Source organism: Microtus ochrogaster, chromosome 2 (assembly GCF_000317375.1).
Source record: "Microtus ochrogaster isolate Prairie Vole_2 chromosome 2, MicOch1.0, whole genome shotgun sequence".
NCBI lineage: Eukaryota > Metazoa > Chordata > Mammalia > Rodentia > Cricetidae > Microtus > Microtus ochrogaster.
In genome coordinates this window covers 53,014,985-53,029,736 of record NC_022010.1, presented here as the reverse complement: position 1 = coordinate 53,029,736, position 14,752 = coordinate 53,014,985, and the positions used below count along the sequence as shown (strand labels likewise).

Here is a 14,752-nt window from a genome sequence, read left to right as displayed (position 1 = left end):
TATATGTATATATGAGCATTTGCTGATAGAGTTTTGATGCTTGAAATGTTTGACTCCAGATAAACTAAAGTATAGAGACTTTCACAAGTCTCAGCTTGGGAGGGTCAAGTAGACAGCTGTGGACTCCTGGTGTTTTACAACCCTCCACTTCTCCCTTCTTCCCTTTCTTCCTCCTCCTCATTTCTCTAAATCCAATAAATAGACAACCTCTAAAAACATCTTTCCATTCAGGGTGCTCTTCAGGAGGAACTGTGAATTTTCCAGAACAGGTATGTTGAGATTGGGTGACGTGGCCAGTACTGTTGGCATTAATGTGCCAAGTGCAATATTCCTTGGGCTAAGTTAGAGTCTGCACTAAGAGTGGCCAGCTCCAACTGGTACAGATGCTGCTGGTTCTTGTCGTCAACAGCACCTAGCCATAGCCCACCTTTCTTCTTTGCTTTTCCTTCCCACAGATGAAGCAGCCCTGGGGACTTAAGGAGTCTTTTATGTTCCTGTTGCCAGGTCACTGCCTGCTTCGCTAATGTGGAAGCTTTCACTGCCTGTCCTCAGCCAGGCTGGAGACTGTTAGAAATCATCTCCAGAGGCAGGTGTCTTAAGCTAAAGGGTGTGATCTTTTGTCTAGTGACTTAGCACCATTTAACTTGGTTCCACAAACCTTTCACACATAAGCAATTTGCTCAACTCTGGTGGCAAAAGGAATGCCTTGTTCTGCAGCACAAGTGGCCTTTGGCTGTCACTCATCTCCTTCCTTCTGGGAGAGCAGCTGGTATGCTGTTAGCTCACAGGTCTGGCCCTTCCACTGGGTCCCAGCATGTGATCTGTGCATTTCCCCACCATTCATTCCTTTCTGTACTTCCTCGTGTTACATTACTTCAGTTACTACACGTCCGGGTGCGGTTGTGTATGATGTAAGAAATCACTGGGCAAAGGCTCTCCTAAGGCAGGCAGACTTCAGTGTTGCCCATTGCTCAATTCTCTGAAGCTTGCTTACCTCCAAAGTGCCTTTGCCATAGCCCTGTAGATTGTCCTGTAGGCCCATTTTCAGTCTTTCTTATTATACTGTACTCTCAGGCTAGAGATTAAGAGATACATATCACTATGTGTATTTCTGAAGCATTATTAAGACTTTAGTAAGTGAAACAGTGAGAGGTGCTGAACTCCAGAGTCAGGCAGCTAAGGCAGCCAAATCCAAGCTCCTCTCTTCATTAAATATAAAGCATTCCTAAACATTAATTTTCTGATAAAAATAATATTACTTAACTCATAATTATAATAATGCCTACTTCATACATGCAAAGCCTTAGCTCAGTGTCTGACAAGGTGATCAATGATTGCTAACCCCTATTATCAACATTATTATTATGACAGTTTTCCTTCCCTCCAATAATTTAATGAGTAGTAAAGTATTGGGGAAGAAAGTAAATGCGTAACTTTAACTTTAAAACAAAACAAACACAGCTGGAGATGCAATGGGGATTTAACATAAAGTTAATAGCCTATCCCAGAAGCTGGCAAGCTGGCGAGCAAAACGAGAATAGCTTTTACATTTTTAAGTGGTTGAAAGAAACCCAAATCAATAAAAATATCTTGTGTCTCCTTGATATTATCTAGAATGCAATCATTTTCCAATTCATAAATAATTTTATTAGAATGCTCATTTATTAGGCATTACCCATGGGCTATTTCATACTATTGTGACAGAGCTGAGTAGTAAAGAAAAAGACCATATTGCTCAGAAATCTGTTTTAATTTAATGTGGAATTTGACCCATTGCAGAATAAAGATGCCCGATCCCACAACGGAGGCAAAGGAAGAAAGTTCTCCAGCCAAGGAGCTAGGGTTAGGGATGAGTCATGAAGAGGGACATGAAGATCTTCAGCAGACTTACAAGACAGAGACCCCCAGGAGAGTCACATTGTCAGTGAGCACACAGACCTTGACTCATGATGGACTTATGAGGAGTGTGAGCATTTCTTTGGATGAGGTTAGAAGACTGGCTGCCTCCAAATTTCAAAGCAATGCATATATTCATAGCTTGATAAACAATACACATGCTAATTATTTGAGGGTAGGAGGAGAAGCATACTACTGTAAAGACGTCATTCTATGTTTACATAATATGTTGAGTGGAACACAGACTTTGTAGAAGAGATTCTTAGACTGAGTATTACAGTGGAAGCACTTAATGTCAGTTTTAAAGCTTAAAACACAGAAATAATGTGCTCAGGCATATTTTGCTAATGAAAAAGAAATCTTCATAGATTTTCCTTGCCCTTTCACCTCCAGCCTACTCCGTTACTTTCCTGATTCAGCACCATGCTTCAAAACATGTGCTCCATGTTTCTGGGCTGCTTCTGTATCAGATCACTGTTGCTCTGTTGACACTATCACAGGCTTCAGAGCTATCCGCTGGCTTTGGCCCACTCAGTTCTGTGTCTGTGTGTTTGCTTTGGGAACAATGTAAGGAATTACTTCAACTAAGAGGCATCATATTGCTCCAATCTCAGGGTGAGTTACTGGAAGAGCCCTGGGAGTCTCTTCTCTGTCCTCTTGGCTCTTAATCTGAGACTCACAAGCATGAGGAATAATTAGTTCATGATAAATAAATCAGAATTTTGGGAAGAGCAGCCAGATCCTATCTCCTTAACTAAGATGCTGGGAACGCCTCCAGGCTTTCCACGGACATCAGTTTGTACAGCTCCTCCCTCATTTCCCCCATTTCACATGGTGATACACCAGATTGAAGAACAGCAGCGTTTGTTAGCATGAGTATGCCAGACTCAGACAAGACCCTCCCGTTTCACCTGCTTTAGGTGAACAAACGGTTTTGCTTACAGAATGAGTTACCATAAAACTCCTGGGAAAGCCACATGAACTCTCTCAGATGTTGAAAATTTTTTTAAGAGTTTCAAAACAGAGGGAAGAGCGTTGCCTCTTCGTAGGTAGATGGCTTTGAAACATGCAGGGTTTTCTTGGAAGACCACAAAGTGGGAGGGGTTATAATGGCTTCCACCACAATAGCAGCCACTAACACAGGCAAAACATTCCTCCGAGGAGCTAGGGAGGGAAGATATTCAGAGCTGGTTCCATAGGTACTTCCCTACCTTCCTCACTGCAGTTGGGAGAAGAGAGAAATAGGTGGTGCAAGGACAAGGCCATATTTAAACCGAAACTGGGACTGGAATTAAATCCTCAGACTCAGGAAGATGTCTCAGAGCCTTCCTTTGCTACTTTCCCTTCTGTAAGAATTCACAAAGGCAGCGCTGGTTCATCCTCTTATTTTTTCTCGTTTAATTAAATAGCTGTAATTCCTGGTCTGAGCCCCCACCCTCTTCTCTCCTCTTCACCTTTGCTCTCTAATCACCTCTCTCTCCTGCTTACAAAATTAATAGGAAAGCTGTCTGCAGAGCTGTTCTCGGCATTTCAAGTGTGAATCTTTCCCATCAAACTCTTCACAAGGAAAACCAGTCACCTCACCACTGGGGTGACAAGGTCATGATGTCGCGGCCCCTGATTTGAAAATGCATTTCTGTTTTCTTTCTATGAAAGGGGGAGATGTAACTGCGGTGACAGCATTGATGATTCTCTTAGAAACTGACCAGCGCCTCCAGACACCGCCTGTGTTAACACCCTATTCTGAACCATACTACCCAGACTCTTTTTCCTCCTCACTTTGTCTAGGAAATTTGAAGGGAAATTTTGCAAAGATGAGAGATGCTCATCTTTGGCTTCTCAACTTCTTGACCTTCTGGAGGTATTCCACCTCCAGCTATACTATTCAAGTATTTCATTCCAAATCCTAGCTCTGATGTTTGCCAGTGTGTGATTCTGAGAAAGTTAATTAGTGCCCTGGCACTTTAATCCCTCCTGTCATAAAACAGTATTGTCTATTATAGCACTGGTGCTAGAGTTACACAAACATACTTGGCACATATATGTGTGAATAAGTAAAAACATAATGAAGTGTCTAGGATAATGCTTAAGATATTAACTATGTATTTTTGTTATTTGTTGTTAGCATTATACATATAATCATTATCCATAGTATTAGTTTTTGATAGGAGCATATATTATTTTTCAGAGTACATAGCCTTGAGAGTTCTCATTCTTTGGACTGTGAAGGAATGAAAAGCATAAAATATTTTGGTGTGGGCGGTCCTTCTGTCTATGTGTTGCTTTTATTGGTTAATGAATAAAGAAACTGCCTTGGCCTGTTGATAGGGCTGAGCTTAGGTAGGTGGGGAAAAACTGGACTGAATGCTGTGAGAAAGAAGGCAGAGAGGGAGACGCCATGGAGGAGCCAGGGACAGACATTGGAATTTTTACTCGGTAAGCCACAGCTACGTGGTAATACATAGATTAATAGAAATGGGTGAAACTAAGATGTAACTAAGTGTTAGCCAATACGAAGTTAGAGCTAATGGGCCAAGAAGTGTTTTAATTAATATAGTTTCTGTGTGGTTATTTTGGTTCTGGGCAACCGGGACAAACAAACAGTTCCCTGCAACAAAATTTATCAGAGAACTCACCTCTTTTCTGGTGTTTGTGAAATAATGAATTTCACTTTATTTGCATTGTCCTGCTGCATGTGTTTTATAGATTGGTACTATATATTTCGAGACTTGGAACTGATATGAGGATTGTTACATACTCAACGATACTTTCTAACTGTCTATTATTAAATAACTGGCATGACTCTGATAGGTGTGAACATTAGGTGAGATTATAAGTATTTAGTGTATATATAAGATCCATCCTATAGCTGCGGAGCTACTTACTTATTTTGCCTATTAATTTTCTTATTTTTTGAAGGTGATAGCAGAGTCACTCATTATTGGGATTCTTTGAGAAACAAAGTTATTATGTTTAAAATACTCCACAATGAATCATACAATTCAAAACACTCTCCCCCCCCAATTGTATTTCGAATTTCTTTTTTATCACCTACCAAATAGATCTCATAATAACATGCACTCTGGTAATAGATAATGTGTACCCTTTCTAGATTAGGTACATGACATTTGGGTATTTTAATTTGCCCATGGGGGTGTGTTGGATGAAGCTGAACAATCTGAAATTAAAATTCTTCTTTGTCATAGGAACCAACATTCACAAACTAATCCCCCACACAATGTGAGACATTCACATTTGTAACTTTTGATCAGCCACAGTTATTACCAGTCATAAATGCACAGTTTCTCTCAGAACCAGCTCAGGCAACAACACAGAAGTACAAGGGATATAAGTTGATCAGTTGAATGCAATAAAAAAATAGTAGCAAAATGGGAAATGTTTTGTGAGGTGTCAGATGAAGGTCATATATCTTGAAAATGGTTAGATTTCATCATTTCTTCTGGACATGTGAAGATGGAGGACAGGCAAAGTTAGAGAGGGAGAAGAAGGAAGCAGTTAGTGTGTCAGGTGGGACATGAGTAAGACTCTTATTTAACTTTGACAGTATAAACACATCTCTCTCTTCCCAGGGATAGAAAAAAAACCAAACTTCATATTGCAGCATTTTTAAATAGCTTACTGCTTATACCTTTGAAGATAGATAGCTCAGCAGTACAGGGGAGCTAAGGAATGTCCCCACACCACCCCCAACTCTGGATGGGTATGCCAACAAACCAGGTGATAAATAAAGTCTAATGGCTAAACCATCTTTAAATATTTATCTATTGACTGGTCTTAGCTTAGTCTCTTAATGAAGTAAACATTACTCTGAGGGTGATAATGATGATGTTAGTGACTTTTTTTGTATTTGTTTGTGTGTGTGTGTTTTTTTTTTTTTTTTTTTTTGAGGCAGGGTGTCATGTAACCAGGATTACCTTCAACTCAATGTAAAGCTAAGACTGGCCTAGAACTCCTGATTTTCCTGCCTTTGAAGTGCTGAGATTACAGGCATATGCTACCATGCCTGATATATGAGAGTGATTATGAGAAAAAAATTCACATTTACCCATTTTGAGCCATGCAGTGTGTCAGGAACTGTATTAAATGGCTTCCGTACATGAACTCATTCAGTTATACTAACACAATGGGATAGTTCTATTGCTCTTCCACCTCACAAGTTAGGAACCTGAGACTGACCCGCCCAAGGTGGTGAGCTGGTAGGACAGGATTTCAGACCTACATTTGTAACTCATAGCCAATTCTCTATATAATTGAGAGATATTGATTTTCTGCATTTTATTTAAAAAAAAAAACACTGAACAAAAGAGACCAAGAAAGGGCTGTGTCACTGAGCACCTGGGCCACACAGCTTCCTTTTGTTTTCTAAATCAGGGAGCACGATGAAGACTGAACGGAAAGAGTGAATGTACACACTGTCCTCTCTTTCCACATGAAAGGGGATGGAGGCAAAGGACTGCTGGAGAGTGACTTGAGCAGCTCCAGGATAGTTGGGCAGCTGGCTGAGTGTTCCTCCGGTCTGGGTTCAGAAACACAAAGTGGCACGTGTCACTTAAAAACCATTGATGAGTATTTTCCACACATCAGTGATGGGCTGACACAATTTTAACTGCTGTGGTACAGAGAGTGTGCAAAACTGAGAAAGTTCTGTTCTCAGAGGGCTTCTGGTTCAAAGAGTTTAGTTAATAGTGGAATGAAGGCACGTCTCAGTTGAGAAGGGAAGGAAGTAGAAATCGGTTAGTAGTGCTAAAGAAAATAGCAATCTAAATAAATGTGCATTTCTTTGTAGCTTGTGTTCGTGAGTGTCCATTTAAAGGGATATTTGCAGTGCCTGTCAGGGAGGAAGTTTGTTTGATCTTGAATTCTACAAGCCAGGGGCTTCCTTTCTGCTGGGCAGATCTGACCATCTTCTCCAGCAGACTGGAATGTCATTCGTTCTCAGTCCTTTTCCCTGGGAAGGATTCACCCCTGGTGGTGGTTCATTGCGAATTCTGGGCTACTCTCCCATCTCTTTTCATATGTATTGGCTGACTACTCTTCTCCCTTACACCCCAGTGGTCTCCAGATATGTTAGTTACATTTCTGTTGCTGAGATAAAAATACCACAGCAGAAGTGACCTACAGAAGAAGGGTTGACTTTAACTGATGGCTCCAGAGAGATGAGAATCTATCTTGGTGGGAAGGCATGACATCAAGCAACAGGCATGGCAGTAGGAACTGGAAGCTAAGAGACCACACCTTCACCAGGAAGCATAAAACAAAGAGTGAAAAAAAGAAGCAGTGTGATGCTATAACCTTTTAGTGGTGTGCTTCCTCCAACAAAGCTCCACGCCTAACCCTCCCCAGAGAGCGCCAACAACGAGGGGTCAAGTAGAATCCTCATAGGATCTCTATAGTTGGTCTGTCAGTCTTTTGAGTGACCTAATAGGGAGTTTCACTCTCTTCCATCTTACCACTAATGGAATAGTGACCTCTTGAGAGAGCAGAATTTACATGTGCCTGTCGGTGGCTTTGATCCTTGATTCAGTTAGACAAACTATCCCCCTGTCTGCCACATGCAAATGTTTTCTATAAGAGTTTAGTCAATTTCTTTCTAGTATGTACTCTGTGAAATGGCTAGCATAAATGTATGCCTTTTCATAGGTCTCTATTTTTTCCCAACCCCAGTTTAAAGAGGGGATCATGACTCAACTTCAGGGCTTAAGCAATACAGGGGCTAGATATCAATAGAGTAAGAGAGATTCTGTTATAATCTTCTTTAAATATCTTCAGAAATTTCACCTATATAAAAGAGGTAGGTATTGAAAACATTATTGTATTGCTATGACTTGCTAATCCATGGATGATATGAGTAAGTCTTCTTTCTAGACACAGTTGCCCATGGCTTGACTAACTCTAAGTGCTGACTTCTTGTGTTAGCATCAGTAGTGACACGCCTGTGGTCTTGTAACTTCTCCTTGTTGAATTCCTCTCTCATCTCTATGCTGAGAGATGCTCTTTCACTTCATCACTGGGAAAAGCAGGCTTTTCATAAAGTTGGCAAAAGTAAACCCTGATATCTTTGCCCGTAATTTTCCTGAAATGATATTATTTGGAATGTTAAATGTTTGCTTAATTTTTAAAATTATACTCTATTTGTAATACGCATGCACACAGGTGTGCACACAATGGAGGTCACATGTGGAGGTCAGAGGACAACTTTTGGGGGTCACTTCTCATCTTCTACCATGTGGGTTCCTGGAAATCAAGCTCAGGACTTTAGTTTCTGTGTCGAGGTTGAGCCACCTCCCTAGTACAAGATGTTGAAAGTTTTAGTTCATCCAACAAATATTAGTTTAATACCTGCTGCCATGTACTTTCTGCTTCAGTCTGAAAACTTGGAATCCAGCAGCAAATATAGGCAAATTTTTTCTCAAATGCTCAGTTTCTCTGTTAGAAAGCTGAACTATGTACTTAATGGTGTCTTAAACCATTTAAAGCACGCTACCTGATACTATAGAGGAAGTAGGTGAAATGTACATGCTAAATCATATATAAACCATAGACTTATTTTTTATCACTAGGTATTATTTGAGAATTTAATAGTAGTATTAGATAGAATCTCCCATATTTAGTTTTTATTCTGACAACTGAAGATCAATTTTTTTTTTCTTATTGATTCTGAAAGTGGCAGCAATATACTGCATCTTTATCTAAGGGAAAACAGGAGGAGCTCCTTCACCAGTACTTCACCAGGATTTCCAGAATCCCTCTTTGTTCACACATTCTTTCGGGGAATTACTCGGTCATAAAAGTATCTCACTTGACCCATATCTAAGAAAGGATTTTTACTAGACCCCGAGTCAGAGTGGAATCAAGTTATGACAGTTGTTGGAAAAGGCCTAAAAATTTCATGGCTTCTACCTACATTCTCTTTCATTTTACCTTAGAGGAACCTTCAAACCAAGTAAGTACAGTGTGGAAGGAAACTTGTGCATCCAGTTGTGACTAATCTCTACATCTTCCCAGAAAAATGCTGAGACATTTCATCTAAGGAACTAGAGGAGGCTCCCCCATCCCTCTTTCTCATTTAGAAGGGGGCATTTCAATATAGTTCTGGACCCTTAACTACATTTAAAGAAAATATGAAGCCACTAGTATAATCTGGTTTGATATTTGCTTAAGTTTTCTAAAGTATGTTGATAAAGTATCAATTATGATTGCAAGTGGAATGCACTAAAATAGATTATTAATAAGAATAGAATGGATCAGAGCTAGGTATTTGCTAAATTTCATATTTGAATATTAATTTTTTACTCTGGTTATTATATAGGCCACATCAGATTTTTTTCATATGCATGAAAACTCTACTGTGTTAGAGGAAACATTGTTTAGCACATCTCTTGCCCTTTGGTTATGTTTATTAAAAATAACTTTTGCTCAATCAAATTGCTTATATTTTAGTTTACCAAAGATATTCTCAGCTTTTGGATTCTTTTCTTTTGCTGCAATTACAAACACCCTCACAAAAGCAACTTCAGTTAAAAGGAGTTATTTCCATTCATAGTGCAAACATGCAATCTATCGTGGTAGGGAAGTTAAGCTATAGGAGCTTGAATCAACTGTTTGCATCACCCCCAAAATAGGAGGAAGAGAGATAAAGGCATTTGTTGAGCTCATTTTATCCTTTCTATCCAGTCAGGCAAGGACCTGAACCAAAGGAATGGCCCGCCCACTTGTAGGCTAGATTTCCTACCTTGTTATCTTCATAAACATAATCCCTCACAGCTAAATTAATCACACAGGGGTGTTCTTGGAGGCTGTCAAGTTGGCAGTTAACACTAACCCATCACAACTCCATCCCTTGTCAGTTTGATTCCCAAACACATCACCTTTAAGCCATCATCTTCCATCCTTTTTCCCTAGGCGAGTAGTCATCTTATAGTGCAAAAATACACAATATATATATATGATATATATATATATCTTATAGTGTATATATATGCATCAGTTGAACTTTAAAATCTCCTTAGTCTTTAACAATTCCAATACCCTTTAAAAGTCTAAGGTCTCAGATGAGACCTAATATAATTTCTTAACTGGGAGTGCCTATTAACAACAACAACAACAACAACAAAACAAACGAAAACAAAACATATTTCCATCCTTCTAACATATGATATCTAATAACACAGAGTAAGCAGACTTTATTACAGGATGGAAATATCATAGTTAGAAAGGAGAATTATCACACGATGATGTTTTTTTTAAGTATTCAAAAATCAGTTATCTCAGAGAAAAAATGAAAAATTGAAATGATATTTGTAGCTGACAGAATTAGATAGTATACCAAAGCTTTGCTTTGTGTGGAGGGTTGACTATTCTCACAATAATTGTAAAATCTTAACTGCACTGAACCCAGTAAAATGCATGCTAATTTTAGTGCTGAACCTTAGGCACTCATGAAACGTAGCATCCAGCTCCTTGCTAGTGTGTGTGTGTGTGTGCTTAGCATAGACACTCTGTACATAGTGAGTGTATTAATATAATGTTTCATGGAGTGTTGGCTACAAGAAACTCCAAGCAATCTTCAGTGTATAATGCAATAAACTTGGACTTCAAGGATGGGTATACTTGGTGAAAGGAACTTAGTCCAAACTTATATCGGACCACTGACTCAATCATGCTATGGATGAGGCAAGTTGATTTTTCTGAGTAGTTGTTTTCCAGATTGATATCTGGTTCCTCAGGAGTCAAGTGTCCTTAGCTTTGGTGGGAAAGCCGATTATTTTGGGGAGTTTAAGTATGGGTGGGGATAGGGTTCTCTGGGGCCTCTCTGATTAATAACTCATAGTGAGGGATCTCATTCCTGGCACTGAGACTTTCATTTAATAACCCATGTCTTATGGGGGAAGCATTGTCCACCCATGTAGGAGATCAAATACTATTTTTATAAATTGTATATTTTTGATTAGCCTACAAAGTAGGTTTCTGTGGTGGCTTTTCAAGCGTCCTTAGGTTTGATTTACTCACCTCTTTCTGTTTTCTATTTTTTAAATATTGGTGTTATTAATGGGACACGATAGCTTTCTTGAGACACCGGAGGGCCTCTTCTGCATGTTGGCCTAACACAAAATAACTGGTTTGTTTTTGCACAGAAGGAGTAGTATTTATATTGAAGAACCACTTGGCATCAGTGCCCACATGCAGATGTCCTATCTTATAAGATAGTGCCTCATTGAGAAAATCCACCATGGAGTACAATAAATAACATCTTGGCTTTACTCTGTGCTCCATTCACAACTGTTAATTTTACAGGGTTATGATTTCATCTCTGAGCAGAGGGCTCCTGGCAGGGACAGATGCTCTGCTGCCCCAGATTGTGCTGTGTGTGTCCCAGTAGGAGCCATCAAGAGCAGCAGGATGGCAGGAAGGAGGTGGTGCATCCAACAGCAAAGCATTTGCAGCTTGACTCTGGGAGGAGGAGGGAAGGAGGTGGATGGGCCTCGTGAAACTGCTATCATTCATCTTTCCTTCAGTACAGAATCATATGCATGATGAACCGAGGGAAAAGAAAAGATTGCCTTAAATTTTATGGAAAATACTGTCGATCTTGATTTGAGACTCACATGTGTCTTATTTTCAAAGACACCTTTGTGTATCCACTAAGATTGATGATGGACTTAAGCCATGACAGGTCTGTATATTTGTCCAAAGAACGTCAAACAAGACCACATCATGATTAGCTGGATCTGGGTCACTGGGGTTGGGCTGGTACGACAGGTGGAAAAACATACTGTGTGTTGACCACTGTGGCTTTCTTCCCAAACTAAAACAAAGGTCAAACTCAAAGCCAAGGGCAGATTAGCACCAAGCATAAGACAGCACACAATAACCGCTTTTATTATTATTTTTTTGAGAACAAGTAGCTATACTGCTTACTGCCATAACTCACAGCACCTAGAACAGCGCTCACAAATGTGAGCAAAAGCTAGATGCTCAAAACTTAGCCATCGTCTTCATGAACTCGCTGTGACACAGTCTGCACGTGATTGGGCCCCTCAACATTTCATCTTCAGTGAGGAGGGCCTGTGAAACTCTACTCCTTCCTGTGGGTCTGTGTGCTGTTAACAGTTGCTGGGAGAGGATGTGAGTGTCATTTTCTTCAGGGGTACAGCCTCTGATAGGCTGCCTGTGCTCCAGCAAATAATTTCCCACCTGTGTTCATGCAAGCAACTCTAAATTCAGTGGGCCACACTTAAAAAAGGAGGATATGAAACCGGGAGTGTGACTTCTTGGGAAGAAGTGTTTGACAAGTGAAGGAGGGGAGTGATGAGAGAGCAGTAGAGGGTGTGCAAAAAGAAGTAAAATTCATTATATAAGTGAATAAAACTGTCAAATAAAATATGTATATATGTGTATGTATATATAAATATGTATGTATGTGTGTGTGTATGTGTGTCGGAGTACCATGGTTAACTTCAATATGATGCAGAATTTTGTGTGCTGACTTACTCATTCCTTTTCATGTCTATACCTTTTGTTCCTACCTTTTGATTGAATTTCCAAATAGAAAAAGGTCATTAGTAGCACATGTAAGACCATAAATGTTATTGTCAAAAGATAAGATAGTTTACATTTTAATTTCATGCCTGCACTATTAAGATGCTTTATTTATGATCATAAAAACTGATTGTGGCCATATTTGATTTGGGCTAATTTTTTTTAAACAATCAAAACAAATTTTCTCACCTTTTAAAACTCACCAATAATGACTATTTTCTACATTCTGATTTTGAAGGCCTAGTATGTTCATCGTCAGTGTTGGGCCACGCACTGAGATAGTTAAGCAGCTGGTCACAAGCATCATGAATCATCGCATTCTGAATTCCTCAAAGCCCTGGAATTCATTTATATTTTGTACAAAACCCTGATGGGATTTACTATTGAAATATTTAGCATGCTTCTTTCCTTGAGTATATTAATTTTCTGATTATGCTTGGAAGCTTAGGGGAGGTAGATGAATGGGTTATTGAATAATATTTCTTAAGTTGTTAAGTTTTAGAGTCTTCAGTAATCCTGAGAACCCAACATCTTTGAGGTCCCTTTTATGGAAATCTAGGGCAAATATGATTTGTGTAACCAAGTTACATCTAAAACTGGGCTTGTACTAATTGCTTTATAGAATAACATTGACTTGAGAAAGGAAATACATACAAGTGAACATCAGTGATTTTGTTTATTTGCTTACTTTTTGCTTAAAGTAGAGATGTGTGTCTCACATTGTAGCCTAGGCTAGCCCGGAACTCACTATGTAGTCCAGGCTGCCTTGAATTTGCCGCAATCTTCTTACTTCAGCTTCTTGAGTTCTGGAATTGCAGGGCTACTCCAGCACATCCTTCTAATGCCTATGATTCTTGGAGGTCAGAAGGATGGTAATATTTGGTCCGTAATCAAGTCTGTAATTCCTGAACAGGGATGCTGAGAAGGAAGAAGTTCATGCTCCAGGCCAGGCAGGGTTATACAGCTAAACCATCTCTCCAAGAGCAGAGGAGTGGCTGGAGAAATGTCTCTGATGATTTTTAATTTCTCTTAACCCCCCAGTAAAGTGTTTAGCCCAGAGTGAATCACTCAATAGCTATCCAATGTCGCGATTTGAAGGAAAAGAACACCCTCTGAGATTTCCTTTTTGTCCCTCTTTTGTCCACAAAGGTTGAAAAGAATGATGAGGACCAAAAGATTGAGCAAGATGGTGTCAAACCGGAAGATAAGGCTCATAAGGCTGCGACCAAAATTCAGGCTAGCTTCCGTGGACACATAACAAGGAAAAAGCTCAAAGGCGAGAAGAAGGGCGATGCACCAGCTGCCGAGGCCGAGGCAAACGAGAAGAAAGATGATGCTCCCGTTGCTGATGGTGTGGAGAAGAAGGAGGGAGACGGCCCTGCTGCTACCTATGCAGCCCCAGCCACCAGCCCCAAGGCTGACGAGCCCAGCAAGGCAGGAGATGCGCCTTCTGAGGAGAAGAAAGGTGAAGGGGATGTGGCTCCCTCGGAGGAGAAGGCCGGTTCAGCGGAGACAGAAAGTGCCGCTAAAGCTACCACTGATAACTCGCCGTCCTCCAAGGCCGAAGAGGGCCCTGCCAAGGAGGAGCCTAAACAAGCCGACGTGCCTGCTGCTGTCACTGATGCTGCTGCCACCACTCCTGCTGCAGAGGATGCTGCCACCAAGGCGGCCCAGCCTCCAACGGAGACTGCTGAAAGCAGCCAAGCCGAGGAAGAGAAAGGTGGGTACTGTGGCAAGGGTGGGGCCATGGGCGTGATGCACCAGGGACATTAAGTCAGGAGCCAGACTACTCCCACCGTCCAGGAGGAACTGTCTAGACAACTGTCTGGATATCGCGAAAGTTATGCTGAATTCCCCCAAATCTATAAGCCTGAGAGAAAACTGAGAAAGAATTACATGGCAGCCAGTACTGGAGAGTCAGACAATTATCTTAATTGGATTGATATAAACAGTCAAGCTTGATAATCCCAGTTAAAAGAAAATGTGCTGTATGCTGATAGACTTAGTTTAATAAGTAATTACTGAGACTACATTTATTTCATGGGTGGGAATTAGCTAATGTGATTATTTGGCTCTAGGAAGAGCCTCCTATAAATACAGCCAACTCTTTATTGATTATCTAGTGTGTGAACTGCCAGCAACAAAAATATAATCTCATCTCTCCTTTCCTTATCCTACAAAGTGTTTTTGGGCATTCCACCCATCACCAGTTGGTGAATGGTATGTGTTCATCTGTGTATGCACCGGAGAATGTTAGCTATGACACTAATTAGGGTCAGACACAATTAGGAAAATA

At 40.3% G+C, this 14,752-nt stretch overlaps 1 protein-coding gene across 1 annotated transcript in view; it reads left to right on the top strand.

Annotated features, from left to right (window-relative positions):
- Positions 1 to 14,752, top strand: part of Gap43 (growth associated protein 43) — a 90,917-nt gene that overhangs the window by 33,651 nt on the left and 42,514 nt on the right. Inside the window, exon 2 of the mRNA XM_005344997.2 lies at positions 13,606 to 14,176. Within this exon, the coding sequence (XP_005345054.1) occupies positions 13,606 to 14,176 (571 nt within the window). The remainder of the gene's footprint in view (positions 1 to 13,605; positions 14,177 to 14,752) is intronic.